Source organism: Balaenoptera physalus (genome assembly GCF_965194825.1).
Source record: "Balaenoptera physalus genome assembly, chromosome: 17".
Classification (NCBI taxonomy): Eukaryota; Metazoa; Chordata; class Mammalia; order Artiodactyla; family Balaenopteridae; genus Balaenoptera; species Balaenoptera physalus.
In genome coordinates, this window is record NC_138895.1 from 40,773,393 (window position 1) to 40,801,285 (window position 27,893).

General features: G+C 35.5%; 1 protein-coding gene across 1 annotated transcript in view; it reads left to right on the plus strand.

Annotated features, from left to right (window-relative positions):
- The window catches only part of SLC26A7 (solute carrier family 26 member 7), a 267,698-nt gene that overhangs the window by 141,661 nt on the left and 98,144 nt on the right, over window positions 1-27,893 (plus strand). Inside the window, exon 5 of the mRNA XM_082434178.1 lies at window positions 21,967-22,131. Coding sequence (XP_082290304.1) covers window positions 21,967-22,131 — 165 coding nt within the window. The remainder of the gene's footprint in view (window positions 1-21,966; window positions 22,132-27,893) is intronic.

Here is a 27,893-nt window from a genome sequence, read left to right on the forward strand (position 1 = left end):
TGGTGTCTTTGCCTAGTTTTTGTATCAGGGTAAGGCTGACCTCATAGAATGAGTTTGGAAGTGTTCCTTCCTCTACAGTTTTTTGGAATAGTTTGGGAAGGATAGGTGTTAACTCTTCTTTAAATATTTTGTAAAATTCACCTATGAAGCTGTCTGATCCTGGACTTTTATTTATTTGTTTGTTTTAATTACTGATTCAATTTAACTATTGGTAATTGGTCAGTTCATATTTTATATTTCTTCCTGATTCAGAGTTGGTAGATTGAACTTTTTAAGAATTTATTGATTTCTTCTAGGTTGTCCATTTTATGGGCATATAATTGTTCATAGTAATTTCCTATGACCTCTTGTATTTGTGTGGTGTTGGTTGTATCTTCTCTTTTATTTCTATTTATTTTATTTATTTAGGTCCTCTCTCTTTTTTTCTTGGTGAATCTGGCTAAAGGTTTGTCCCAATTTTGTTTATTTTGTTTCATTTATTTCTGTTCTGATCTTTATGAATTTTTTCCTTTCTACTAACTTTGAGTTTTGTTTGTTCTTCTTTTTCTGCTTCCTTTATGTGTAGATTAGATTGTTTTTGAGATTTTCCTTGTTTCCTGAGGTAAGATTTTATCACTATAAACTTCCCTCTTAAAGTTACTTTTGTGATATTCCGTGGATTTTGGATCATTGTTTTTCCTTTTTACGTCCAGGTATTTTTTGGTTGCCTCTTTTATTTTCTCAGTGATCAATTGGTTTTTTAGTAGCATATTGTTTAGCCTCCACGTGTTTGTGGTTTTGCATTTTTTCTTGTTGATTTCTGGTCTCATGCCATTGTGGCCAGAAAAGCTATTTGATATGATTTCAATCTTCTTAAGTTTCGTGAGACATGTTTTGTGGTCTAGCATGTGATCTATTCTGGAGAATGTTCCATGTGCACTTGAAAAGAATGTGCATTCTGCTGCTTTTGGATGGAATGTTCTCTATGTATCTATTAAGTTTATCTGGTCTAATGTGTCATCTAAGGCCAGTTTTCCTTATTGATTTTCTGTTTGAATGATCTGTCTATTGATGTAAGTCGGTTGTTAAAGTCTCTCACTATTATTGAGTTACTGTTAACTTCTCTCTTTATTTCTGTTAATATTTGCTCTATGTATTTAGGTGCTTCTATGTTAGGTGCATATATATTCAAAATTGTTATATCTTCTTGTTGGATTGATCCCTTTATCATCATGTAATTTCCTTCTTTGTGTCTTATTACAGTCTTTGTTTTAAAGTTTATTTTGTGTCATATAAATATTGCTACCTCACCTTTCTTTTCATTTTCATTTGTTTACTTTCATTTCCTCATTTCATTTCCTCACTTTCAGTTTGTGGGTGTCTTTATTTCTGAAATGAGTCTTTTGTAGGCAGCATATATATGAGTCTTGTTTTTTTTAACCCATTCAGCCACTCTGTGAAGTGGATTTTTGACTGCAGCATTTAGTCTATTAACTTTTAAAATAATTATTGATAGTTATCTACTTATTGCAATTTTGTTAATTGTTTTCTGATTATTTTTGTAGTTGTTTTTTGTTTCTTTATTCTTCTTTTGCTCTCTTCCCTTGTTATTTGATGACTATATTTAGTGTTATTCTTGGATTCCTTTCTCCTTTATTGTGTGTATATATTATAAGTTTTTGTTTTGTGGTTACCGTGAGGTTCATATATAACAAGTTGATGATCTCTTAAGTTCAAATGTATTTGAAGAACCTTGCATTTTTATTCATCCCCCCCACACTTAATTTCTTTGAAATCTTATTTTGCATATTTTTGTTTTGTGTATCTCTTAACTACTTATTGTGGATATAGAGGATTTTACTACTTTTGTCTTTTAACCTTTCTGATAGCTTCATAAGTGGTTGATCTGCTGTCTTTACTATATGTTTATCTTTACCAATAAGATTTTACTTTTGTGATTTTCTTAGTTCTAGTTGTGGTCTTCTCTTTTTCACTTAGAGAAGTCTCTTTATCATTTCTTTTAAAGCCAGTTTAATGGTACTGAACTCTTTTAGCTTTTGCTTGTCTGTAAAACCCTTCACCTCTCCTTCAAATCTGAAAAATATCTTTGGTGGAGAAAGTATTCTTGGTCATAGATTTTTTTCCTTTCATTATTTTGAATATGTCATGCCACTACCTTCTGGACTGTAAAACTTCTGCTGAAAAGTCAGCTGATAGCTCTATGGGAGTTCCCTTGTATATAACTAGTTGCTTTTCTCTTGCTCCTTTTAAAATTCTTTCTTTAAGTTTTGGCATTTTAATTATAATGTGTTTTAGTGTGAACCTCTTAAGGTTCATCTTGTTTGGAGCTCTCTGTGCTTCGTGGACCTGGATTTCTGTTTCCTTTCCCAGATTAGGAAATTTTCTAATTTATTTAATTCTTCAGATAAGTTCTCTGTGCCTTTCTCTCTCTATTCTTCTGGAATCCCTATAATGTTAATGTTACTTGGCTTGATGTTGTCCCAATGTTGTCTCAGCGGTCTCTTCAACTATCCTTATTTTAAAATTCATTTTTTTCTTTTCTCTGTCTGGCTTGAGTGATTTCCCCTAACCTGTCTTCCAGTTCACTGATTCGTTTCTTTGGTACCATCTAATATCCTTTTGATTTTTTTTTTTTTTTTTAGTGTATTTTTAATTAATTTTATTATTCATCTCTCTTTGGTTATCTTTATATTTTCCAACTCTTTGTTAAAATTCTGACTGTGTTCATCCATTCTTCTCCTAAGGTCATTGAGCATGTTTATGATCATTACCTTGAACTCTTTATCAAGTGATTGCTTATCTCCACTTTGTTTAGTTCTTTTTCTGGGCTTTTTTCTTACTCCTTTGTTTGGAACATACTCTTCTGTCTCCTCATTTTGCCCAAATCTCTGTGTTTCTTTCTATCTATTAGGTCAGTTATGTTTCTGTATCTTAGAGAAGTGACTATGTAGGAGACTTCATGTGGGGCTCAGCAGCACACTCTTCTCTGGTCACCAGAGCTATATGATTGAAGGTTTCCTCTTATATGAGCTGTGTGGGCCCTTTTAGGGTATACGTGGGCCTAGCCACTGGCCTGGTTATTTTAAGAACCTGCTTCATGTAGTGGTTGTGGGATAGCTGGCCATGAATTTTGGGAGATCCTGGGGTGGTTCAGTGTCACGGTTGGGCAGGGCTGCATCCCCAGGTGGCTAGCTGTCGTGGGCCCAGGATGGTGCTGGCCCACTGGTGGACAAGTATGCCCTCAGGACTAATAGACTAGAGGGAGGATTTCAAAATGTCACTTGCTAGCACCAGTGTCTTTGTGGTAGAACAAGCTCCAAAAAATGGCTGACCCCAGCATCTGTGTCCCCAGTTACCTCCTGCCTCTCTAGGAGACTTTCAAAGATCAGCAGTTGGATCTGACCCAGGCTCATTTTAAATCACTGCCTTCATGCTGGGACTTGGAACATGTGAGACTTCACAAACACTCTTTAAGAAGAGAGTTTCTGCTTCTACAACTCTCTGGGCTCTCCGGTATGCAAGTCCTCCTGGTCTTTAAAGCCAGACATTATGGGAGCTCATTTTCTTGGTGTAGAACCCCCAGGCTCGGGAGCCTGATGTGTGACTAGGACCCATCACTTCTTGGGGAGAACCCATGCAATTGTGATTGTCCTCCCATTCGTGAGTTGCCTACCTAGGGTGTGGTTCCTGACTGTACTGCATCTCTGCCCCTTCTACCCATCTTATTGTGGTTTCCTTTTTATATCTCTGTTTGTGGAACATCATTTCTGCTACTCTTCAGGTTGTTCTCATAGATAGTTGCTCTGTAAATAGTTGTAATATTAGTGTGCCCATAGGAGGAGGTGAGTTCAGGGTTTTCCTACTCCACTATCTTGGCCACACCTCTATTTTATTCTTATTGTGGTTTGGATTCTGTTTATTAAATTTTTATTTAGTACTTTTGCATTATTCTTCTTCAGTGGTATTGGTGTATAGTTTTCGTTTTTGTACTGTCTTTATCAGATCTAGTTATCAATGCTTTTCTTTCTTCTTAACATTCTTTTCCAATGTTCTTAAGCAATGTATCATACTTTTGGAACATCTAGTCTTTGAAGGTTTTGTAGAATCCTTCTTTAAAGAATCTCCCATTGAAATCATTTGCTCCCTGGTGCTCTTTGGGGTGACTTACTGATAATGTACTCTATTTCTTCTACAAAAGTTGATCAGTTTAAGCATTCTATCTCTAATTTGTCAAATTTGGCAATTGGAATTTTGCTAGAAAATTTCTGTAGAAAATTATCATTTTCATGTAGCTTTTCAAATTCATTTGTATGTAGGTCTTTAATTTCTTATGATTTTAAAATAATCTCTTATTTTAATCTTTTTTCCCCTTGGTCAATTCTTATTTTTATATTTGTGCTTTTATCCTTTCTTCATGAACAAATTAGATGGTGGTTTGTCTATTTTGTTAATTCTTTATTTTTTTAAATAACAGGATTTTGAAATAGTAGATCTTTTTTTTTTTTCTATTGGTGTCTCTGCTTTTATCTTTATTATTTCCTTCCTTTTGCTATTTTTTTAGTTTATTATTTTTCTAGTTTTTGAGCTAGGAATTCAATTTATTTATTATAACTTAAAATTTTTTTATTTATAAAAACATTTAGGACTATGAATTTTCCTATGCTTATCGCTTGAAATATTTTCTATAGATTATGATTGTGTTTCAATATTGATTTTTTTAGAACTTTTGTGATTTCAGTTCATATTTCTCCTTTCACCCAACAATTATTTAGGAAAAGGGTTTTAAATTTCCAAATGAATGAGGCTTTTTTTTTCAATTTTGTCTATAATTTCTATTGTTGTTGCATTGTGATCAGAGATTATTATTTGTAATAGATCTACATTTTCTAATTTACAAGCATTTTCCTTATAACCTAATATATAATAAATTTTTGTGAATGTTTCATGAGCACTTGGGGGAAAAAGTGTTTCTTAATGTCTACCTTACTGATTATGTTGTTATGTCTTTAATATTATTATTATTATTGTCTACTTGATCTTTCTTGCATTAAAAATGGTGCATTCATTACTGTAGGTTGCCTTCATCAAAATAAACAGACGTTGCCTTGTAGTGGTTTGATCACCTTTTAGGTAAACTGTACATATGTGAGTCATAATGCATTCAAATACCTCTCATTCATTGTCATTCATGTAAAATAAATCTTTCCTATTTCTCTTCTCCCTTACTATTTCTTTTATGTTGCTAGTATAAAGTGTACTTTTACACCACAGTGATGTAATGTGATACGTTTCTATGTTGTAGATTACATTATGGGCTCTTTAAAAACATCTTTATCGAAGTATAAATTCCACATATTTGGAGTAAGTTTTGACATATGGGTATACCCATGAAACCATCACAACAATCAATATAATGAAAATATCTGTCACTCCCTTAAATTATTCCCCTGATACTTGACCTTCTTCTCACTCCTTTAGGAAACCCCCTTCTCATCAACCACTAAGCACTATAGATTAATTTATATTTTCTAGAGATTTATAAAAATGTATCCATTGTATTATTTTTGTCTGGTTTATTTCCCTCTGCATAACTTTATTGTTGTTGATTTTCTAGTTTTATTGTAATGGTTTTGTAACACAGTAGGGACCTCTGTGAGTAGAACTCATGCACTATCTGATTGTGACTGAACTGACTGCTCTGGGAATATTTTTATTTCCATTTCTGTCATCTATTTATAAGATACATTAAATGTCTCATTTTACAAAGAAACGCTAATGTTACTGATGTAAGTTTGCACTATTATTGTTACTTTTCAAAACAAGGAAAAATTTTCTAGCCAAAAAACGGTAGCAGCCAAGAGAGGAATTGATTGCTTGCATATAGCAATGAGGTGTTAATTTCAAGGCAAGGTGGAACCATTTTTGTTGGGGAAACAAAGCATTTTTGTTGGGGAAACAAACACTCATAAGCATTTCTGTTGGGGAAACAAATACTCATTAAAAATTATGGCACTTTAAAAACCATTGTTCTCTTTTCCCTGTAGCTCTTATTATTCTCCATAATGGGCACTTTGCCCATTCCTTTTCCCAAGAACTTAGAGGAGTCTGGGATTGTCCTCCATCCATTTACCTTTGGAAATTTCCCCAAGCTTTACTTTTCTGAAGCAACCACAGGACAAGATTTCTGCCCTGGAGGATGTGGGGATATACGACTCCTTTGTTCAACAGTTGCACAAGCATGGGATGGCATAGGTGGGGGTGTTTAGTGACAGAGTCTTTTATTTCATACTGGTACATTCTGGAAACACATAGTCTTATGTCTTCACAAATGATAAAAACCAGCTGCAGACCAAATAAGAGATTTTCCATTTACTCTTTATTTTGTACTAAATATTTTTTTGCATTTTCTAAATAATAGGATCATGAGTATAGAAAGGACTTAAGATGTTAACTCATTTAGCCTGCTTATTCAACACATCATTCTTACTCCTTCCAGAAAAATCGAATTTATTCTTTTGTAATGCTGGGGAAGACAATTTAAAGTCCCTTTTGATGATGTTTTACTATTTCACAACCATTACAGACAGGAAACCATTACTCTGTTTACTCTAAATCTTTCCAGCTGTGTTTGTACCTGGCAAATCTAAGATGCAATTCACTTAATAAATTTAGGATTATAACATCCTTAAAATTATAGATTGAAAATTCCTCATATTAAAAACAGTAATAATATTTATTATCCTACTATGTGCCAAACTCTGTTCTAAGCTTACTGCATGTATTCATATATTTGATCTCCATCAGCATTTTATGAAATAAATAATATTATACTTCTCAATATACTGATGAACATATTGAAAGTTAAGCGACTTATTTAGAATCTCATAGTTAGGAATTGGCGGGTAGGAGTTGGACTCAGTATACAGTCTCTTAAGTGCTATGCTACACAGCTTTTTAAACTAATACTGAGAAAGGAAGCAAGGAAATTCAATCCAGCACCTGCTCCGGCCAGGCATTGTGCTAGTTCTCTCCAACATTTTATCTCCTTAAGAGTAGCAGCAGCCTGTGTGCTAGGCATGACTTTTCTGGTATCTGGTAGGGCAATGGACTTGGCTGTACAACTGTGTACCTGCCATTCTTGAGACCTTCAAGGTCCTTTCTAACACCATTTATATGACAACACTTGTATGTCATTCAGGGCTCAGCTTAAATATAATCATCTCAGACAAATCTTCACTGACATCTCTTAATATGGTTTTAAGTGATTATCCTTACTTCTTCTATGAGACATTGCTCATAACTTACATTATAGGACTTCTCATCTACCAGAAAATATTTTCCATGTATTTACCTCCCTTTCTGGACTGTTAGTTTCTTTTTTTTATATAGAATCAATAGCTAAACATACCAATTCTTTTTTTTTTAACATCTTTATTGGAGAATAATTGCTTTACAATGGTGTGTTAGTTTCTGCTTTATGACAAAGTGAATCACCTATACATATACAAATATCACCATATCTCCTCCCTCTTGTATCTCCCTCCCACCCTCCCCTCTAGGTGGTCGAATAGCACTGTGCTGATCTGCCTGTGCTAAACAGCTGCATCCCACTACCTATCTATTTTACAATTGGCAGTATATATAAGTCCATGCCACTCTCTGACTTTGTCCCAGGTTACCCTTCCCCCTCCCTGTGTCCTCAAGTCCATTCTCTACATCAGCATCTTTATTCCTGTCCTGCCCATAGGTTCTTCATAACCTGCTTTTTTTTTTTTTTTATTCCATATATAAGTGTTAGCATATGGTGTTTCTTTTTATCTTTCTGACTTACTTCACTCTCTATGACAGACTCTAGGTCATAGAGTCACCTCACTACAAACAATTCAATTTCGTTTCTTTTTATGGCTGAGTAATATTTCATTGTAAATATGTGCCACATCTTCTTTTTCCATTCATCTGTTGACGGACGCTTAGGTTGCTTCCATGTCCTGGCTATTGTAAATAGAGCTACAATGAACATTGTGGTACATGACTCTTTTTGAATTATGACTTTCTCAGGGTATATGCCAAGTAGTGGGAATGCTGGGTCGTATGGTAGTTCTATTTTTTAGTTTTTTTTAAGGCACTTCCATACTGTTCTCCATAGTGGTTGTATCAATTTACATTCCCACCAACAGTGCAAGAGGGTTCCCTTTTCTCCACACCCTCTCCAACATTTATCATTTGTAGATTTTTTGATGATGGCCATTCTGACTGGTGTGAGGTGATACCTCATTGTAGTTTTGATTTGCATTTCTCTAATGATAAGTGATGTTGAGCATGATTTCATGTGTTTATTGGCAATCTGTAAATCTTCTCTGCAAAAATGTTTATTTAGGGTTTCTGCCCATTTTTGGTTTGGGTTGTTTGTTTTTTTGATATTGAGCTGCATGAACTGCTTGTAAATTTGGGAGATTAATCCTTTATTAGTTGCTTCATTTGCAAATATTTTCTCCCATTCTGAGGGTTGTCTTTTCATCCTGTTTATGGTTTCCTTTGCTGTGCAAAAGTTTTTAAGTTTCATTAGATCCCATTTGTTTATTTTTGTTTTTATTTCCATTTCTCTAGGAGGTGGGTCAAAAAGGATCTTGCTGTGATTTATGTCATAGAGTTCTGCCTAGGTTTTCCTCTAAGAGTTTTATAGTGTCTGGCCTTACATTTAGGTCTTTAATCCATTTTGAGTTTATTTTTGTGTATGTCATTAGAGAGTGTACTAATTTCATTCTTTTACATGTAGCTGTCCAGTTTTTCCAGCACCACTTATTGAAGAGGCTGTCTTTTCTCCATTGTATATTCTTGCCTCCTTTGCCAAAAATAAGGTGACCATATGTGCGTGGGTTTATCTCGGGCCTTTCTATTCTGTTCCATTGATCTATATTTCTGTTTCTGTGCCAGTACCATACTGTCTTGATTACTGTAGCTTTGTAGTATAGTCTGAAGTCCGGGAACCTGATTCCTCCAGCTCCATTTTTCTTTCTCAAGATTGCTTTGGCTATTTGGGGTCTTTTGTGTTTCCATACAAATTGTGAAATTTTTTGTTCTAGTTCTGTGAAAAATGCCAGTGGTAGTTTGACAGGGATGGAATTGAATCTGTAGATTTCTTTGGGTAGTATAGTCATTTTCACAATGTTGATTCTTCCCATCCAAGAACATGGTATATCTCTCCATCTGTTTGTATCATCTTTAAATTCTTTCATCAGTGTCTTAGAGTTGTCTGCATACAGGTCTTTTGTCTCCTTAGATAGGTTTATTCCTCGGTATTTTATTCTTTTTGTTACAGTGGTAAATGGGAGTGTTTCCTTAATTTCTCTTTCAGATTTTTCATCATTAGTGTATAGGAATGCAAGAGATTCCTGTGCGTTAATTTTGTATCCTGCTACTTTACCAAATTCATTCATTGGTTCTAGTAGTTTTCTGGTAGAGCTTTTAGGATTCTGTATGTAGAGTATAATTTTACCTGCAAACAGTGACAGCTTTACTTCTTTTCCGATTTGGATTCCTTTTATTCCTTTTTCTTCTGTGATTGCTGTGGCTAAAACCTCGTAAACTATGTTAAATAATAGTGGTGAGAGGGAAACCCTTGTCTTGCTCCTGATCTTAGAAGGGATGGTTTCAGTTTTTCACCATTGAGAAAGATGTTGGCTGTTGGTTTGTCATATATGACCTTTATTATGTTGAGGTAGGTTCCCTCTATGCCTACTTTCTGGAGGGTATTTATCATAAATGGATGTTGAATTTTGTTGAAAGCTTTTTGTCCATCTATTGAGATGATCGTATGGTTTTATCCTTCAATTTTTTAATCTGGTATATCACATTGATTGATTTGTGTATATTGAAGAATCCTTGCATTTCTGGGATAAACCCCACTTGATTGTGATGTATGATCCTTTTAATGTGCTGTTTGCTGGTATTTTGTTGAGGATTTTTGCATCTAAATTCATCAGTGATATCGGCCTGTAGTTTTCTTTCTTTGTGACATCTTTGTCTGGTTTTGGTATCAGGGTGATGGTGGCCTCATAGTATGAGTTTGGGAGTTTCCCACCCTCTGTTATATTCTGGAAGATTTTGAGAAGGATAGGTGTTAGCTCTTCTCTAAGTGTTTGATGAATTCGGCTGAGAAGCCGTCTGGTCCTGAGCTTTTGTTGGAAGTTTTTTTTGCTGGAATTCACCTGAGAAGCCGTCTGGTCCTGGGCTTTTGTTGTAAGTTTTTTAAGTGCTTGTGATTGGTATGTTTATACTTTCTATTTCTTCCTGGTTCAGTCTCAGAAGGTTGTGCTTTTCTAAGAATTTGTCCATTTCTTCCAGGTTATCCATTTTATTGGCATATAGTTGCTTGTAAAAATCTCTCATGATCCTTTGTATTTCTGCAGTGTCAGTTGTTACTTCTCCTTTTTCATTTCTCATTCTATTGATTTGAGTCTTCGCCCATTATTTCTTGATGATTCTGGCTAATGGTTTATCAATTTTGTTTATCTTCTCAAAGAACCAGCTTTTAGTTTTATTGATCTTTGTTATTGTTTCCTTCACTTCTTTTTCATTTATTTCTGATCTGATCTTTATGATTTCTTTCCTTCTGCTAACTTTGGGGGTTTTTTGTTCTTCTTTCTCTTCTTACTTTATGTGTAAGGTTAGGTTTTTTATTTGAGATGTTTCTTGTTTCTTGAGGTAGGATTGTATTGCTATAAACTTCCCTCTTAGAACTGCTTTTGCTACATCCCATAGGTTTGGGTCATTGTGTTTTTATTATCATTTGTTTCTAAGTATTTTTTGATTTCCTCATCGATTTCTTCAGTGATCTCTTGGTATTAAGTAGTGTATTGTTTAGCCTCTATGCATTTGTATGTTTTACAGATTTTTCCCTGTAATTCATATGTAGTCTCATAGTGTTGTGGTCAGAAAAGGTAATTGATATGATTTCGATTATCTTAAATTTACCATGGCTTGATTTGTGACCCAAGATATGATCTATCCTGGAGAATGTTCCATGAGCACTTGAGAAGAAATTGTATTCTGTTGTTTTTGGATGGAATGTCCTATAATTATCAATTAAGTCCATCTTGTTTAATGTATCATTTAAAGCTGTGTTTCCTTATTTATTTTCATTTCGGATGATCTGTCCATTGGTGAAAGTGGGGTGTTAAAATCCCCTATACTATCATTTTGTTACTGTCGATTTCCCCTTTTATGGCTGTTAGTATTTGCCTTATGTATTGAGGTGCTCCTATGTTGGGTGCATAAATATTTACAATTATAAATATTACAGTTATATCTTCTTCATGGATTAATACCTTGATCATTATGTAGTGTTCTTCTTTGTCTCTTGTAATAGTCTTTATTTTAAAGTCCATTTTGTCTGTTATGAGAATTGTTACTCTAGTTTTCTTTTGATTACCATCTGCATAGAATATCTTTTTTCATCCCCTCACTTTCAGGATGTATGTGTCCCTAAGTCTGAAGTGGGTCTCTTGTAGACAGCATATATACGGGTCTTGTAATTGTATCCATTCAGCTAGTCTATGTCTTTTGGTTGGAGCATTTCATCCATTTACATTTAAGGTAGTTATCAATGTGTATTTTTCTATTACCATTTTCTTAATTTTGGGGGGATTGCTATTGTAGGTCTTTTCCTTCTCTTGTGTTTCCTGCCTAGAGTTCCTTTAGCATTTGTTATAAAGCTGGTTTGGTGGTGCTGAATTCTCTTAGCTTTTGCTGGTCTGTAAATGTTTTAATTTCTCTGTCAAATCTGAATGAGATCCTTGCTGTTTAGAGTAATGTTGGTTGTAGTTTTTTCCCTTTCATCACTTTAAATATGTCCTGCCACTCCCTTCTGGCTTGCAGAGTTTCTGCTTAAAGATCAGCTGTTAACCATATAGGGTTTCCCTTGTATGTTATTTCTTGGTTTTCCCTTGCTGCTTTTAATATATTTTTTCTGTATTTAATTTTTGATGGTTGTTTAATATTTGTTTAGCATGTTTCTCCTTGGATTTATCCTGTATGGGACTCCCTGCACCTCCTGTTCTTGATTGACTATTTCCTTTCCCATATTAGGGAAGTTTTCAACTATAATGTCTTTAAATATTTTCTCAGTGCCTTTCTTTTTCTCTTCTTCTTCTGAGACCCCTATAATTCGAATGTTGGTGCACTGAATATTTTCCCAGAGGTCTCTGAGACTGTCCTCAATTCTTATCATTCTTTTTTCTATATTCTGCTCTGAGGTAATTATTTCCACTATTTTATCTTCCAGGTCACTTATCCGTTCTTCTGCCTCACTTATTCTGCTATTGATTCCTTGTAGAGAATTTTTACTTTCATTTATTGTGTTGTTCATCATTGTTTGTTTGCTCTTTAGTTCTTCTAGTTCTTTGTTAAACGTTTCTTGTATTTTCTCCATTCTATTTCCAAGATTTTGGATCATCTTTACTATCATTACTTTGAATTCCTTTTCCGGTAGACTGCCTATTTCCTCTTCATTTGTTTGGTCTTTTGTGTTTTTACCTTGCTCCTTCATCTGCTGTGTGTTTCTCTGTCTTCTCATTTTGCTTAGCTTACTGTGTTTTGGGTTTCCTTTTCCAGGCTGCAGGTTCATAGTTCCTATTGTTTTCTGTGTCTGCCCCAGTAGCTAATGCTGGTTCAGTGGGTTGTGTAGGCTTCCTTGTGGAGGGGACTGGTGCTTGCGTTCTGGTGGATGAGGCTGGATCTTTTCTTTCTGGTGGGCAGAACCACGTCTGGTGGTATGTTTTGGGCTGTCTCTGACCTTGTTATGATTTTAGGCAGCTTCTCTGCTAATGGGTGGCATTGTGTTCCTGTCTTGCTAGTTGTTTGGCATAGGGTGTCCAGCACTGTAGCTTGCTAGTCGTTCAGTGGAGCTGGGTCTTAGCCTTGAGATGGAGATCTCTCGGAGAGCTTTCACCATTTGATATTACATGGAGCCAGGAGGTCTCTGGTGGACCAGTGTCCTGAACTCAGCTCTCCCACCTCAGAGGCACAGGCCTGACACCTGGCCGGAGCACCGAGACACTCTCAGCCACATGGCTCAGAAGAAAAGGGAGAAAAAAAGAAAGAAAGAAAGGAAGAAAAATAAATAAAATAAAGTTATTAAAATAAAAAAATAATTATTAAAAATAAAAAAATTATAAAGTAATAAAAAAAGAAGAAAAAGAAAGAAAGAAGAGAGAAACCAAATCAAAAAACAAGTCCAGCAATGATAACAAGTGCTAAAAACTATACTAAAGAAAAAAAAAAAGAACAGACAGAACCCTAGGACAAATGGTAAAAGCAAAGCTATACAGACAAAATCACACAAAGAAGCATATACATACACACTCACAGAAAGAGAAAAATGAAAAATATACATATATCATTGCTCCCAAAGTCCACCACCTCAATTTTGGCATGATTCGTTGTCTACTCAGTTGTTCCACAGATGCAGGGACATCAAGTTGATGGTGGAGATTTAATCTGCTTCTCCTGAGGCTGCTGGGAGAGATTTCCCATTTTCTTCTTTGTTTGCACAGCTCCTGGGGTTCAGCTTTGGATTTGGCCCTCCTTCTGCGTGTAGGTCGCCTGAGGGCATCTGTTCTTCACTCAAACAGGACGGAGTTAAAGGAGCTGCTGATTAGGGGGCTCTGGCTCACTTAGGCGGGGGGGAGGGAGGGGTACAGAATGTGGGGCAAGCCTGTGGTGGCAGAGACTGGCGTGACGTTACAACAGCCTTAGGTGTGCTGTGTATTCTCCCGGGGAAGTTGTCCCTGGATCACGGGACCCTGGCAATTGCAGGCTCCACAGGCTCCTGGGAGGGGAGGTGTGGATAGTGGCCTGTGCTCGCACACAGGCTTCTTGGTGGCTGCAGAAGCAGCCTTAGCGTTTCATGCCCGTCTCTGGTGTCTGCGCTGATAGCCTCCACTTGCACCTCTCTCTGGAGTTTCTTTAGGCGGTACTCTGAATCCCCTCTCCTCGTGCACCATGAAACAATGGTCTCTTGCCTCTTAGGCACGTCCAGACTTTTTCCTGGACTCCGTCCCGGCTAGCTGTGGTGCACTAGTCCCCTTCAGGTTGTGTTCACGCAGCTAACCCCAGTCCTCTCCCTGGGATCTGACCTCCAAATCCCGAGCCTCAGCTCCTAGCCCCCACCCGTCCCGGCTGGCAGGTGAGCAGACAAGGTTCTCAGGCTGGTGAGTGCTGGTCGGCACTGATCTTCTGTGCAGGAATCTCTCCACTTTGCTCTCTGCACCCCTGTTGCTGTGCTCTCCTTTGTGGCTCCAAAGCTTCTCCCCCACCATCCCCCCTCTCTGCCAGTGTATGGGCTTCCTAGTGTGTGGAAACTTTTCATCCTTCACAGCTCCCTCCCAGTGGTACAGGTCCCATCCCTATTCTTTTGTCTCTTTTTTCTCTTTTTTCTTTTGCCCTACCCAGGTACGTGGGGAGTTTCTTGCCTTTTGGGAAGTCTGAGGTCTTATGCCAGCATCAGTATGTGTTCTGTAGGAGTGTTCCACATGTACATGTATTTCTGATGTATTTGTGTGAAGGAAGGTTATTTCCACATCTTACTCTTCCGCCATCTTGACTGTCTCTCTGGACTGTTAGTTTCTATAGAACAGAGATTGTTGGCCTCTATAATTCTAACAGCTGGTAGAGAATAAATATGAGTTGAATAACTTGTATAAGAATAAGATCAATTTAATGCTAGTAGTATCACTATGTCAAATAACCAAAATTAAATTGAGATTTTATTTTTACCTTTTCTAATTTATCATTTTCTCCCTCCATCCCCCACAAGAAGATAGGGAATGTGTCTATAGCCATTTAAATTTTAACACAATTCTTAATGAAAAAAGAGTAAGAAAATGTATTATAATTTTCTAGTTTGGTCATGGATTTTGTCAGATCCATCTAGCTCAAATGTGAAGACTTAGTCAATGAAATCTCCCACCTCTTCTCACAACTATCCCCCAGACAACACTTGAAGAAAAATAAAAATACAACCACTCCTACAACCCCCACTCCTGTGTTCTTTTAATAATATCATGCTCCAGTCATCCCATTTTAAAACTTTTTCATTTTCTTTAGCTAGAGCAGAATGGAAGGCAGAAGAGTCAAATTGTTGTCCATCCCTAGCAGTTCTGATTCTCACTGCCTCTTGCTTTAGAGGCTTTTTTTATCTAGAAAAGTCTGAGAACTGAAAAGATTATGAGGCTGCCTTCAAACATGCAATTCCAAATAAAATAATTCTTAAGCCCTGTGAATTTCTGATATATTCCACAATAAAAAATCAAATAAAAAATAATTTGTGTTTGTTTCCTAAACATATGATAAGTCTGCCTACTGGATAATTCAATATTTGTCTCATATCTGTTCTCCATTCCTGCTATGTCCAGTTTAGCTGCTTTTGTCCTTTTTCCTCTTGCTACTCTTCTCATACTAACCTTTTAAACCAGCTAGTTGTTTCACATTTTATCATCAGATTGATCCTACCAAAGCACAGCTCTGATTTTTGAGCCAGTGTTTTGAGCCACACTTGTTTGCAGAATTAAGTGTTTAATAAATGTATGGAAGAGTGAGGACCTTCACACCTGGAAAACTCTCTTTTCACTATTTTTAAGGTGTTATATACTTTGACTTCAAAATGTCTTGCTTTATTTTTTATTACTCCCTTTTGGCTAGTTGTTCTTCTAAACTCACAATGCCATGTCTTCTGAGCATATCCCATGCTGTCCTCCTTTATACTCATATTCTTCCCTCTTTCTGAAATGCTTTCTAATAACTTCTTTCTTCTTGGATTCCTTAGGTGTCAAGATACAATTTTATCCCTGTCCAGCAGTATTGCATTCTCCTTCTGAAAACTAGTGGCACGTTTTCTATTCCTCTCTTTTATATGTGTGCAGACTTGTCTTGGTGTGGTTATTTACACATATCATGCCTCTGAAACCCAGCTGCCTGGAGCTTCTAGAGTCCCTCTTTTCCCCTGTCCCCATGTATGCAGAACTCAGGAATTCATATTAAACAACACATGCATGTTGGAGAAATGTAGACTTACCTGAAGTTTCTGTGAGAGAGGTAGAGGAGGTTTTCTTTCCTTTTCTTTCCTTTTTTAAAAAACAAACCTTGATTTAGACTAATTTTTGATTTTCAGTAAAGTTGCAAGGATAGTACACACAGTTGCCACATACCCCACCCACCCACAGTTTCCCCTATTATTAATATCTACATTAGCATGGTGTATTAGTCACAACTAATGAATCAGATTGATACATGGCTGTTAAGTAAAGTCCATATATGGTAATCAGGTTTCCTTAAATTTTACCTAATGTTCTTTTTTGTTCCAGGATTCCATCTGGTATACCACATTACATTTGGTTGTCTTGTCTCCCGGTAGGCTCCTCTTAACTGTGAAAATGTCTGAGACTTTTCTTGTGTTTGATGATCTTGAGAGTTGTGAGGACTACTGGTCAGTATTCTCTAGAATGTCCCTCAATTGGGATTTGTCTGATGTTTTTCTTATGATTAAACTGGGGTTGTGGGTTTTGGAGAGGAAAATGAAAGAGACAGAGTGATATTCTCATCACATCTTATTAAGAGTATCGACTATCAACATAACTTATCACTCTTAATGTTAACCTGGATCACCTGGTTGAACTAGTGTTAGTTTGTTAGGTTTCTCTAAGTTACTCTATTTTCCACTTTTCCATACTGCATTTTTTGGAAAGAAGTCAATATGCCCAGACCACTCTTAACATGTGAGAGTTATGTTAAAGGAGAGTTAAGATAAAGAGTGGGGATTATCTACATAAATTACTGGAATTCTTCTGAACAGTAGTTTTCCAGCTCTCCCATTTTAAAATTTAATCAATCATTTATATCAGTATGGATTCAAGCATATTTATTTTATCCTTTGGGTTATAATTCAATACTACTTTATGTTGTTCTTCAGATTGTTCTAGCTTTGAACATTGGGAGCTTTTTTTCAGTTGGCTTCTATGTCCCTCCTTAATATACTCCCACTTATTTATTTGTTTGTTTGTTTGTTATTTAATTTTGGAGTTCTTTTTCACTTTCTGGCACTACAAGATGATCCAGGCTCATAGTGTATATTTCCTACCCTAGTCCTAGAATCAACCATTTTTCTAAGGAGATCTGGTTTCTTTCATTGGACAATGGTATTAGAGATTAAGATCTGGGTGTGAGGTGTGCCACAGGGGTGTTGTTGGCTTCTAAGCCATTTCAGCTGACACAGCAAGGACATATATGTGTGTATATCAACAAAAGTATGTAAACATACCTATATATTTCTAAATGTATCCATCTATATCTGTGTTAAACTAAACATAGTTTCCTATTGATGTCTGCAACTCTTATCCCTCCTATACTGATCATTCTAGCCTTCTCCCCTTGCTTGTCTATAACTTATTCAATAGTGAGAAACCTGGCTCCCACTGTCGACCATCCATTTACTTGATTTTTCAATTCCAGTGTATATTTATAGTGGTTTCAGAATTGTTAACCTCTACTCCCATGGGAAATAACTGTATCAACTCAAGTACAGTGTTTCTTTTTTGCCTTTGGTTTTACATTCTTTACCAATTTCCAGAGTTATTCACATGAGCACATTTTCTGCATTCCTTTCAGTGAGGTTTGTTCATACATTTAGCAAGTCTGAAAAATCGGTATATTGTATGAGTCCATTTAAATGACACTCTAGAAAAGGCAAAACATATATAGAGAATAAATGAAGCATTGGTCATCAGTTAGATTCTTTGTCACATTCTGCATTCCATCCTGGGGTCTCCTGACCTCCAAATGATTTTCTAAATATTTGCACACATTAAGGTTCATGGGTTTTGACAAATGCTTAATGTCATATATACACCATTATAGTATCATACAGAATAGTTTCACCATCATAAAAATTTCCCTATGTTTCGCCTTTTACATACTTTCCAACACCTAAGCCCCTGGCAACTATGGATCTGCTTACTGTCTCTATAGTTTTGCCTTTTATAGAAAGTCATATAAATGAAATCATGCAGTATGTGACCTTTCCAGACTGTCTTCATTCACTTACAATATTCATTTAAGATTCATCCATGTCTTTGCATGGCTTGATAGGCCATTCCTTTTTATTACTGAATAGTATGGAGAACGGCTTTATATTCTGAATTCCACAGCACATAACCTCATAGGTATCCATTTGACATTTTTTTCTCATGTTCTCTTGTCACACAGAGGTTTTTTCTGCCATATCCCTACACAGTACTCAGTTGTTCTCCTATTATCACGAGCAATTTAGCTCTCTCCCTCAAAGCTGCATACCATACTCAGTAGAGAACAAAGGGCTTTTAGGGTTTTAGTTCCCACTCAAACAGCTTCTTAGACCTTACCTTCCTATTAACACCTGCATTACAGTTCTTTATGCTCCTGGTTAACATTCCCTGCTCCCAACATCAACATTTCATCTCACTTTATAAGGTCTTACAAAGTGTGAACTATATCTTTATCTCTGTATTCTGCAACAGTGTTGTGCCTTGCCCCTAGTAGGTATTCAATAAATATTCACTGAACAAACAAATAAGTGATTTGTTATAATGTGAGAGCCAGACTGCAGACAAACTGACAAAACCTGAAATGCATGCAATATTCCATCCACTTGGGTAGTATAGTTGTTTGCTATGCACTCTTTTCTTTTTTCACTACTTGAAGGCCACTTGCAAAAAATGGCCTGAAATCTGACATACATTCAATTTATATAGAACATATGGTGTTTATAAAAGCATTACCAAATAGTATCATGCTAGTGAACCTTGATAATGTGTGTCAGAGGTTTTCAGCATTAGCCCAGAACATCAACATTACTACAAACAGCTGAAATATATTGTAAGAAATTTATTTTCTCATAAAATGTTGCATGGGCAAGTTTTGGGAATTGGCTAGCCAGATTAGAATTATCATCATTCTTATTATTAGTAAAAGGCGTTGATCTAGCTCTTTATTAAGTCATTAGCTTAAAAATTGTTTAACATTGGCATAAAATTTAAACACTAGGCCTCCAAGCGAAATATTCTAGAAGGATCCTCATTTTACATACTTAAATTCCAGAAAAATCTTGGAAACAACAGTTCCATCTGTGGGCACCTCTTACAAAGCCTGTGTTGCACAGGTACTTGCTGCCTTCAACCTGTGTACCTCAGCCTCTGTATGCTAGATCCCTAATTTTGATGTGAATAAACTGTTGAAATTTGGGTGCTGGGGAAAGGGGAGTTCTTAAATTTCTCCTTCTTTTCTTTCTCCTTCTTGTCCTATCCCTCCCCCTCCTCCTCTTCCTCTTTTTCCCTCTTAAAATGTCTGCCATTGTTTTGGGTTATGGAGAATGTTGTCATCCAGAAGAAAGTAATTTCTTTTTAGCTAAATCTCACATGTTTGCAATCATCCTTCACATACACAATATTTTGTATCAGAAATAAGGTCTTAAGGGGCTTGTTGAACTTTCAAAGTCAAGAATTCTCCATTTTAGGAATTTATTCGTTGCTGGGAAGATTTTTTTTAAAGTATAAAAATGTGTACGAGTAGAATATTACAAAAATACTTTGAGTATTTGGATAAGTTTTAAAGGAGGATACTTCACCTTTTTGATTTATATTGTAAGGTAGGTACATATATTTTGAACATTTGAAAGGGCTGAACTCTTTTTATATCTCGAACTTTTCCCATACCCTTCCATTTGTAGCTTTCAGGTTGTGGAAATGGCAAAGAAGTTGCTACTAGAAGATGGTGGTTAGCTGGAAGTTGTTGGTGTATCACTCACTTCAGGTTAGGTGATGTTTGTTTCTCAGGCATGAGAAATCATTAACCCTTTTAAGTAGATGCTGGGTAGGAAACAAATAAAAACCAGAAAGTAAAATGGTGATGATCTATAAGAGGCCTCCCAAAGGAGTTTGCTTCTCAAAATAAATGAAAATAAGATTTCTTGGCATACAGATAAGAACTTTCTAACATTCCATGTATGCATAAAATTCCATATATGCAAACAGGTTTCACAATTTCAAAGATTTGGATTGCTTGTATACTGCATTTAGCTGAAATGAAAATCCAACTCTCTGGAGTTCATGTTACCCCAATAATATGCTAATTTCATCCTCATGGCCTTTAAGAGTTAGTGTCATAATTTGGAATTAACTAGTAAAAGATAACTTGGGAAAAATTGGTTCAATATTTTTCTTAACTAATTGTGTTTTCAGGATGAAGATCAACAGACTATGAATCAGTGTGTTCCAACTGTATCTATACTATTGATTGATTGGGTATTTCCCTTGGGACATTTCTATTTGACAAACTGACACATAGATGCAAACAGTTCAAATACATTTCTTTTTGCACTGATAAATTTGTTCATGTTCTCCAGAAATGGAAAATATGGTGTGGCCCTTTCTACATTTTGAAATCTCATGGCTAGTTTTCCATGCTGGGTAAATATATATGGCACCTTATGACATTCAAGGTACATCGCATATGTTGCACATTTTACAGGTTTCAAAGCTCTTTCATATATTATTTCATATTCATTTTACAACAATTCTGCAATATCAATAGGGCAGATATCATTCTAATTATTTATAGATCATGAGGCTTGGACATTTTTAACAGACTTTCTATAGTCACAAAAACTAGGATGTGTTAGAGCCAGAATCAGAACTTAAGTTTTCAGATTTGAGCCCAGAAAACTCCACCCTAATACAAGTTTAGAGTATTACTGCTTTTGGCCAAGGGGCATTGTGATATGATGGAAATGATATATTTTGCAATGTATGCTCTGGTGGTACTTAGATAGCACTTTATACTTCTCATTTTTATCACTGTGACCTCTTCATAGAAGGAGATCTCATTGTTATTCTTTCCTTTGCTTTCTTTAATAGTTAATCTTATTTTCCAACAAGAATTTTAAGACCTGACCTAAATATTATAATTAACACATTAAGAGGATATATCAGCGTGACCCACTTTGTGTTCATTTTCCAGTGTGGATACTCATGAATATAATTTAATGTTACTTTCAAAACAACAAATCTCTATGACTGAGTTTACATGGATGCATTCAGTCAAAGAGTGGGCCATCTCCTAAAAGTTCTTTCTCTGAACTAATCATTGCAATGTTAGTAGTTAGTAGAGAAAAGAGAATTGATTTTTGCTGCCATCTTTTGCCCAGCAGAGCTCAATGCACAGCTTCTACTCAGATGAGATGATTTTGTCTGGCCATGAAATAGTTTTGCAATGGAGCATGATGCTAGGAGCAGAAAGGAAAAGTTTAAGGAGAATGACTTTCCTACTGATTCCTGGGTTTCTTAAGACATATACCTTTAACCTATTTCTGTCTTTTGCTCTTCTCCATATACACATAAGTCCTGATGTTTTCCTATTAATATTTGCCCTTTACAGCTACTTGATGGAGTATCTAGTCAAAACAGCAGGTTTCCATTTCTCAGAACCTGGCAGAAACTCAAGAAATGGCTTTTTCTCCTCAATGCTTTTGAAGTTTTAAGCCTACTGGGTATAAAGTAGTGAATCATGTCCTTTGGATTTTTAAAAAAATATAGATATGATAACGCAAATTTTATTTTTCCCCACAGAACCCCATATATTAACTGATTTGAACATATTTTCTTTTTTGTAACATATATTATTGGGAAAAGAGAAAATGAGTCAATATTCAGAAAAAGACTGTGTTAACTTTAACTGAAGCACTTGTAATCATACCCAAAATCGTCTGGGAAATCTTGGAAACTAGTAATGTTCTCAAGAAAATTCAAGCTATTGAATATATAAAATTTAAGGAACACATTTCACATCAGTTCCCTATATCTGTGTATTGAAAATGAAAATGTGTCAGATATTAATCCTTCTAGGAAGCTTGGGAAGTTTCATCTTCCTTTGTCCTCTTAGGTGGCCATGTTTGTGCTACAACTGGGTAGTGCCACATTCCTGCTTACAGAGCCTGTGATCAGTGCGATGACAACTGGGGCTGCCACCCATGTCGTGACTTCACAAGTCAAATATCTCTTGGGAATGAAAATGCCATATATATCTGGACCACTTGGATTCTTTTATGTGAGTTTTTCCATATGTCTTTGTTCATATATTTTGTGTGTGTGTTTCACATAGTAAAATTTGGTTAATTACAATGCTGAGATTTTTCTATTTTAAAGCAACTTGGGCTTAAATAAAATCTTTCAGGATATTTTTAATGGGATTAAGGGTATGAAACTAGTTTAATTAGTAAAACCTACTAATTTGGGGAGCAATTCTTTGTAACAAACAATTAAATACGGTATAATTTGGGAACATGGTTGGAAAAAAATAGCTTGAATTTTTCTGTGACCAGATATGTTGCTAACTTCTAATGGAAGCCATCTACCAGGCTTGTGGCCCAGTGTAACAACAGTACACCTTACCACATTCTTTCCATATTGTGAACCCTGGTATAGATCAAATCAGAGGCTTGGTCAAAATTGGGGTCTGGAGTCCCAATAGCAGACAATCAGTTATTAAAAGTCACTTGAACCTGAGAGAGGAACATGTGTCCACTTTCAACATATTATCCTAATAATTCCCCATTCTTCTTGGTCTCTTTTTGAAGCTGACCTAAAATCTATGACTGCTCAGGAAGTCACATCCTATTGGAGTTTTATAAGACAATCAATGTCTTGTTAATGAAGTTGAGAGCAACCAGACTTCATTTTATTTAATTTTGTATTGTAGAGGAGGAAAAGTATATTTTCCTTCTATCCTTGAGGAACTGGAGCTCCTGTAACAAAAGACTAACAAGAGAAAAACAAACAAGTTTATTAGCATGTATATTTCATATACACATGGGAGAAACTCTGGGATTAGTAACTCAAAAGAAGTGGCTAGGATTTGGGTTTAAATACCATCTTCAATTAAAACAAAGGAATAAGAGTTGGGGGAAGCAAGTTATGAGAAGGTGACCATGAAAAATACAGTGAACATGGGTGAGGTTTATTATGCAGATTTAAATCGGTGCCTTCTCCATTGGTAAGAGTCTCTTGTGATTTAGAGTCATCTTTTTCTTCCTGGTACTGAGAGGAAGACACCCTTGCAAACAGAGATTTTCTATATAAATGTAAATTTCTCTATGAAAGCGTAACTTATACTGTTCTCAGAGGTTCCCTGTGTCTGCTGTTTCTCAAAATAATAAGCTAAAAATAATTCTTATACCAAAGAGGCATATTTTGGAGTGGCATATTCTGGTCTACTACAATGTAATGTTCTATACTGAATTACATTAATGTTTTATAATGAGAGTATTCCCATTCATAAAATTCTTGCTCTTAATCAAGGAATGGCTGAATAGTAGCTCTACATATAGAAGTTTAATAAATTATCTAATTCCTGTTATTGAGGTGGTTTCTGGTATTTCACCATTATACACAGCTCAATGAAGATTTGTTTTATTCCTATGTTCTAGTTTGCATCCCTGATAATTTCATTGAGATCAATTCCTAGTTATGGAATCACTGGATTAAAATATTTTTGCCAAATATCAATCTGAAAAGCTGTACCAATTAATATTTACTCTCATCATTGTCAACTCTGATTATTACTATTTTTAAAATTTGCCATTTTGATATGTGAAAAATAGTATCACTTTTCTGTTTGTGTGTTTCTCTGATTAGTTGGTAAAGTAGTTAATATAGATAGTAATTGACAACACAAAGCTGGAAGCTTGTTCTGAATTTTTGTTATTTAGGTAATATCTTGCTCAGTGATTCATTCATTATAAGAAAGCTTAAAACTAAAACAAGAACACTAAAACTGGAAGTGGAAACAATATAATTCCAAGCTCCAGATCAAACAAAAGTAGACCAAAATAGCTGTAAGTTATCAGGTGACTGGCTGAGTTAAAACTTTTGGTGATGCCAGGTGTGCACCAACAGAACCAAATCAGTACTAGATTCTGTCCTGATCTCCTGGCTGGGAACAGCATGCTTGTCTGTGCATGAGCAGTGTAAAGAAATGCGTGCAGGTTACAAGTTGGCTACTTCAGTCATATTCACATTACACAAATAATCATTCCTCTTTTCACTAGTTGTGTTAAAAGAAGCTGGATAGCCGGATATGAGAACATTTGGTCTTTCAGCTCGTTCCTCTGGTGGCAATGTGCATAAAATGTTACATTGAAGTGTTTTGTGTATGCTTTTTAAAATTTTGTTTCCTTGGAAGGTAAACTGCAAGCTATTTTTTCTTTGCCTTGTAGATCAGACACTGTAATGTGACTTTTGGGGGTCTTTTGTAAGTTCTCATACTGAAATGTAATGAGATTTAGAAATATTATTAGATGGCTGACTAAATTTGCATTACTCAGTTGGTGGAAGTTTGTATGCTTTGTGCAGATGGAAAACAAAGAAAAGTTGCTCTTGCTTTTCAAAGTCTCAGAGCCCTGCACTGTTAGGCACCTAGGTAGGAATGATGCTTTGGTTCTTGCCAAGGTTTCAAAATTAATGCTGATGTTGCAATGTCAAAAATTGTGATCTGAGCATTAGATTAAGAAATAGATTTTGCATCATGCATAGGTTACACTGGGACATTTGGAAGGTGTGCTTTGGTGTAGTTAGGCTAAAAAAGAATCTGATGATAATAATGTAAATCTGAACTTGCCCATGGATCATTTAGGTGGGATGTGAAAGAGGAGAGCTGAACTCAGCACAGAGGTATAGAACAGAGGACAAAATAGAGGCCTTGATCATCAGGTCAAAGAACCTAGAGGAGAGTGATTTAACACATTTTTGGATTTTTTCTGCTTCTAAGTTCTCAAAACTGTTATATCCTTTATGAAAGCTACTCAGGCTGATGAAGGATAAAGAATATGTTACTGATATTCCTTGGAACATAAATTAATATCTAGACTATTTGAGACTCTTATACAATAAGCCAGTCACCACTCCCAATAGTCTCAGCTGGAACACTCAAATTTCCTAAAACAATTCAGAATTGACCAATCAAAATGTGCATTAATTAATTTCAGTAATAGCAGTGCTTCTGGTCAACTTTGAGAGAAAACATAGCCTTTTGTCTTTATCTTGTTCTTAGGTCACTACATGTTGAGGTATCTTCCATCTGCCACTGCAATGGTTTCTACAGTGTCTTCTTCCTAGTGGATGCCTGATTCTGTTCTACTAAGAGAATCTAATTCTCTAGTTTGATTAGCTAAAATCTCTATCTCTTTGGTTACTTAGGGCTGGCAGATGTTCTTGTTTCCATGGAACATTTTAAAGGATTAATTTGAATCAGATAAGGTTAGTGTTACATGCTCAGTTCTTCCCTCTCAGATTATAGAACACACTTCCAATAGATCCTTTTTTTTTGACTTTTATAGTTGATTTACATTGTTTCAGGTGTGATTCTTTTTCAGATTCTTTTCCATTAAGGTTATTACAAGGTATTGAATATAGTTCCCTGTGTTATACAGTCAGGTCCTTGTTGTTTATCTATTTTATATATAGTAGTGTTTATCTGTTAATCCCAGATTCCTAATTTATCCCTCCTCCCCATTCTCTTTCCCCTTTGGAAACCATAAGTTTGTTTTCTATGTCAGTGCACTTTAAAAAGTGCTATATAAGTAATAGATACTAATCCTTTTCCTCTCTAGAGGACTGTTATCAGATAAGCAAATCTAAATAATAAAACAAAATTATATCATTTTTTCAACTTACAAATAAAGATGATTCCAAAATTTATAAAACGTAAAAACTAGCTGCTATTAATGAGGGTTAGTCATCAGAAGTAAAGAAATGCTATGTTTTTAATTTTATTTTTATTTTAAAATAGTTCCATCTATTCAGCTCAATCCCCCCCCCAACCAGTTATAAACCCATTTAATAAATTATAAACAGTTCTGCAATATATTGTAAAACAAGCAGAAGCAATAATATTATGAGTCACTTGTCTTTGGACCCTGGCTCACCAGTTAAATCATTTAATTCCTGTGTTCTCAAATTAAATTTTTTTTTCTATTTTGTTATATTTTTTAGCTTTATTTTTTAGACCCCGCATATAAGTGGTATCATAAAGTATTTGTCTTTCTCTGTCTGACTTATTTCACTTAGCATAATACCCTCCAAATCCATCCATGTTGTTGCAAATGGCAAAATTTCATTTTTTTGTGTGTGTGGCTGAGTAGTATTCCATTGTATATATATGGTATATATATACACACCACATCTTCTTTATTCATTCATCTATAGATGAACACTTAGGTTGCTTCCATATCTTGACTACTGTAAACAATATTGCTGTGAACATTGAGGTACATGTATCTTTTTGAATTAACATTTTCATTTTGGGGGATTAATACCCAGAAGTGGACTTGTTGGATCATATGGTAGTTCTATTTTTAGTTCTTTTGAGAAACCACCATACTGTTTTCCATAGTGGCTGCACCAATTTACATTCCCACTAACAGTGCACTAGGGCTCCCTTTTGAGAGATATTTTTAAAAAGAAAAATAATTTTGAAGTTTATTTTAATACTCATTAGAAGGCAAATTCTCTAATTGATAAAACCAAAATCTAGAGAAAAAGTCTCACTATGTGAATTTTTGAAGCCTAAAAGCTTCTGGAGAAGGCAATCAGAGAGCAGGAAGATAGCAGGTCAAGACCAAATAAAAATTTTTATCAAATTTAAATTTTTTGACTGCTAGTTGGTCCCACACAGATAACAGGGAAAAGATTAATTATTCTTGTCAATACAAAAATTGATTTTTTATACTGAGAAATGATGATGTATCTTTTTATTAGAAAGGATGTTTCCCCCCAAAAGGCACAATAAAACAAAAATTACTAGTTCATATTAGCAAATGTGAATTTCTTTGAGGTGGCGCCAGTGTCTCAGCCTGTAGCAGCCTATGATAAATTTGGCAAAGCTATTTTCACTGGCATGGCTTTATATGAGAACTCTTCTAAATAATTATGTACAGTTCTGTACATTAAACCCAAGAGCACAAGGCAAGCTTGGCAATATATTCACCTACCCTCTTTGGGAAGTTTTTATTTCCTTTTTTAAAATTGAGGAGTTTCAGAACCAGAAAGCAATTTCATTCCCACTCCCATCCCTGAAGTACAAGCAAAGCACTTTTCTAGTTTGGGTAGCTCTGAAGGCTATGAAGCAGGAACCAAGAATATTAACAAACTGGGATAGAAACATCAGAAGGAAATCAGAGCCAATGAAACATTTTCTTCCATAGAGAATGAGATCACAATTAAATATGTACAAATGAAGCTTATATGTGGAGAACAAATCTACTTTGAAGACACAGGCCCTCTGGGATTTCTGAATCAAGAACATGCTTTGGTAGTTTATGACAGCCCACATTTTCTCTGCAGTTATTGTGATATTTCTATTGTGAATTGTGAGGACGTTCAATACACCCTGAAAAATGGACAGAATAAATTGAAGGGGAGAGAAAAGGAATGTTAATCTGCAGCTTGAATCAATCAGGGTTATAGGGGAGAGAAAATGTGGCAGGTTTAATTTGGATATGAAACAATTATATGGGAATTTGTAACAAAAGTTACTTTAAAATTCTAAATCAGAAGGCAAATATTTTAGCAATTCAATTATCTTGGGCTAAGCTTTCCATCCCCCACAATTCACTGAAAAATGCATCAGCACAAAATCCAGTTGCTTAAGTAATTCAAATTAAACTTGGTTTTCTAAACAAGGGATGGCTGGATGCCACTTGGGCCTTGGCATGCTTGATTGTGAGTTTGGTGCAAGTGAGTTTTGTGCACCCATGCTGTCTCTAGCTGTTTAACATACCATACTTCCCCTAGATCACATTTTGGTTGGAGACT